The 3,788-nt window shown below is 35.2% G+C and overlaps 1 protein-coding gene across 1 annotated transcript; it reads left to right on the top strand.

Annotated features, from left to right (window-relative positions):
- Positions 1-2,993: 2,993 nt before the first annotated feature.
- Positions 2,994-3,341, top strand: LOC142609277 (2-hydroxy-palmitic acid dioxygenase mpo1-like). Its single transcript, XM_075780855.1, has one exon. The coding sequence runs from the start codon at positions 2,994-2,996 to the stop codon at positions 3,339-3,341; it is 348 nt and encodes a 115-aa protein (XP_075636970.1).
- Positions 3,342-3,788: the final 447 nt, after the last annotated feature.

The following is a 3,788-nucleotide window of genomic DNA, read 5'->3' as shown; positions in this document are numbered from 1 at the left end:
CCAATCGCTCTCCCTCTTCTCCTAGGATGATCTTTTACTCCAATCTCCCCTCTTCCAATTGTCCAACCCCTTTCACTGGAGCTTCCCTGCCTATTTATAACCAAAGTTAGTGGGATGGTCACAATCATTCTCCTGGTGAGTGGAAGGAGAGGTCCAATATCGTGTCTCCTAAATGGAGTCTCAATTATGAGTGGCAGGCAGTGGCATTGGAACTAGTTCCACCACTGAACCTGACGCTCGGCAGGGACACTACCCAGGCAACGGAGTGGAGGTCCAATACCATCTCATTTAAATGGATATTTGGTGATGGGTGGGAGAAGGTGGCGGTAGCCTCAGAATCGGCGGTGGCCTCAGAACCTACTTCGCCACTAGACTCTACGCTCGGCAGGGCATCCCCTAAGTAATATCGTGCATTCCAAGCTCAACTTGCTTGGATGGCGTATTTGCCGGAAGGGGCGCGTCTTTGTGCTTGCCAGTCACCCCATAAATGTCTTTAAACGTGATCGGTGAGAGCCTCTCATACGTGTTATCACAACCTTGGGCCTCTAACTTGCCGATCAGACCCGTACAACGGCTTTTTCTTAATATCCATAAAAAATGATTATGTTATTGTATTTTATACCAGATTAACAGGTGCTGTGTAGCATCCGTTAACAGGAACCTTATTTAATTCAGTAAAAGTTACCAGCTTCAGTTAGCCGCCGCATCACCCACTGGTCCCACTCTCTAAACATACAATGAAAATGAAAGAATTTCAATAACATAGTGTTACATCATTTATTCCTTGGATAGAAACTGACAAAGCTTTAACATGACTAGTACGCAAAAATAAATTTTAAAAAAATGAGCAATGCTTATGCTTTTATCACCCAAGTTTCTCATTCACTCGTTTTTCCCAAGTTGCCAAAGATAACATGCAGTATGCTCAACAAAGAGCTTGTTTAGCCAAAACTTACCAATTTAATTTCTCTTAAAGTACCAACACATTAGCCTCGATCAACAAAACACAAAACCAAACTAATTTGAACAATGGCTAGTTATATGAAGCGAGGCTACTATAGCTCAATAAATCATTTTAATCTTTCTTTTTTTCTTTTTTATATATAATCCCTTTCTTTCTTCATGCTAGAACATAGGCCCTCTCTCTCTAAAGCTTGATATGGCAGTAGTCATTGGCCTTCTAAGCATGGGTTATTGGTTGATTTGGCAGTGTGTATGGAGTAGTACGTCAAGCTGTCCTGGGTCTATTGGGTTGAGTAAGTGCTGGGTATATAGTTGGTGTGTCACCAACCATTGCTTTCGGAAAGCCAAGATGACTACAATAATAAGAAAAGTCTAGGGCCACATAATTTTTTACAATTTCTTGCCACAAACGGGACAGAGTGTGATTCGTGAAGAAAAAATGGTGGGTCCATGTGTAAATAATATTTAATCACTCACAATCTGCTATGTTAAAGTTGTGGCAAAAAAATTGTGAAATAATTTATAGTCTTAAAACTACTCACAATAATAACACACACTCTCAATTATTGCTTTGGGATCCGTTGTTCAAAATTTTTTAGATATCAACAATTTTTTTGTCTAAATTTATTTTTGTATGTTTTGTGAGGTAGGATGGTGGTATAAGAATTTATTAAATGTGTTACCTCCTAGGTAAGTCGTAATAAGTTGTTGATCAAAATTTTGACTAGCTACTATCGCCGACCATTGAAGACAAAATCATTTGGTCCCTAAGTATTTTTAAAACTATTGCATAAAAGTTAAACTAAAAAAGTATTTATCAATTTATTTAGTGTGAAATCACAATTGGTATTTCTAATATAATACACCAAATATAGCTCCAGTTAAAAAAAAAAAAAAATTAATAGTAGTTTCTCCTAAGAGCTTCTAGCTTTTGAGTGTTTGGCATCTCAAATGATGTCTTCATGAAATTAGAAGTCTTACTAAACTAGAGGTAATTAAAATTGATACATAGTGATAGATTCTCTTATATGATTATATAAAAGGGTGTGTTGGAGAACTACCTAAAAAGTGTTTTAAGAGCATTTTGAGTATTTTTGAAATTGTTTTATTTTTAAATGCATCCATACATATAGTTGGGATTACAAGCTAGTACAATTAAATACATATAGTGTTTTAATCACAGTATGATTTAGAGTTTATTTTACCTTTTGGGTTAAGATTTTCTTTACATAATTGCTAAACGTGGATTCCTATTCGATATCTACCTTCGAAAAATGCACAGAACAAAACTATCAATAGATGCTTTGGAATGCACACATGCACTAATAAAATTGTCAACACTAAACATAAAGAATTCTCATGCGAAAAAAAAATATTATAAAAATTCATGAATCCAAAAAACTTGAAGATGATCATCAATACTCAAAAATCCCCAAATTTTTTTTTTTTTTTTGCTTTTTGTTTTTGTTTTATTTTTTATTTATATTTTTTTTTGTTATATATTTAGCATAAAAGATACTAAAAGTTATATATTTTATATCATATTTAATAAATAAGCTACCGGAAACTATAGGATACTGAGATGGAACTAAATTCAACATAAAAGCAATTGCATGTACATTGAAATTTATTTAAATTGATAAATAAACTAGGCGAAACTAAACTATTGGTCCTTGAAATTTATCCTATGTGCGCAATTGGTCCCTCAAGTTTGAAGCGAGCACAATTAGTCTCTTAAGTTTTAAAACTGAGTTGTATTAGTCCTTTTACTAACTGCTGTTAACGGTGTTACTTATATGACTAACGGAACAATGACTTGGCAATTTTTTTTAATGATATGACATGTTTTTAATTAAAAAAATTACAAACTAAATTTATGGGAAAAAATATTCACGAATAAATTAAAGATCGTAGCCCATCTTTCTTTTCTCACGAACTTTCCCAGAAAATATTTTCCCCCATATTCATTTCTCATCAAAACCAAAACCAAAACCAACCTCTTTTCCGAGAAAAGAAAAACATAAGATATCATGGGTAGAACCAGATTGTTTGATCTTGAGAGGCACTTTGCTTTCTATGGGGCATACCATAGCAACCCAATCAATATTGTGAAACACATGCTTTTTGTTTGGCCAATCTTCTTCACTTCCCTTGTCTCTTTGTACTTCACCCCAGCTCTCTACACTCCTTCCTTTCAGATTGGGCTTTTCCCATCTGGGTTACCGGCTTTGAATTTTGGGTTCTTGTTGGCTTTCATCTATGGCCTCTTCTATGTGGCTTTTGATAAAAAAGCTAGGTCTTTGGCTACTTTGCTATGTTTTCTCTGTTGGGTTGGAGCTAGCTTGCTTGCTAATCGTCTTGGGTACTCTCTGGCCTAAAAGGTAATGGGTTTTTGTATATTCATTATCAGATTTGTTTTTTGGACTTGCCTTTATGTTCGATTTGGTCGCTAAGAAAATATGGAAAAAAAAGAAAATTTAGTTCTATTGATGGTAAAGTTTTCGCCGTTACCATGATCATACTAGAGTTTCCACAAACAAGAGATTCATGGGCTACAATCAACATGGGTACGGCTGTGCTGTCGCTGGTGGCAGCTACGGCTTGGGCTATTGCCAATAGCGACAAGGGCATGGGATTTCAGGCAGGGGCTGGGTTTAGCTTCTTCCCTCTCTCACCTTCTCTCTTGTTGTGGGTTCTAAGTTCTTGCAACATATAGAAAGTAATATTTTTAATTTAACCGTGAATATTTTTTCCCACATGTAAATTTAGTTTGTAATTGTTTTAATTAAAAACATGTCACATCATTAAAAAAATTCCAAGTCATT

This window comes from Castanea sativa, chromosome 9 (assembly GCF_040712315.1).
Source record: "Castanea sativa cultivar Marrone di Chiusa Pesio chromosome 9, ASM4071231v1".
NCBI classification, from domain to species: Eukaryota; Viridiplantae; Streptophyta; class Magnoliopsida; order Fagales; family Fagaceae; genus Castanea; species Castanea sativa.
The sequence above is the reverse complement of the archived record's forward strand: the minus strand, read 5'-3'. Positions and strand labels throughout refer to the sequence as shown.

What these genes read in the sequence shown, in the direction of transcription:
- LOC142609277 (XM_075780855.1), top strand. Translation starts at nt 2,994, where the DNA reads ATGGGTAGAACCAGATTGTTTGATCTTGAGAGGCACTTTGCTTTCTAT.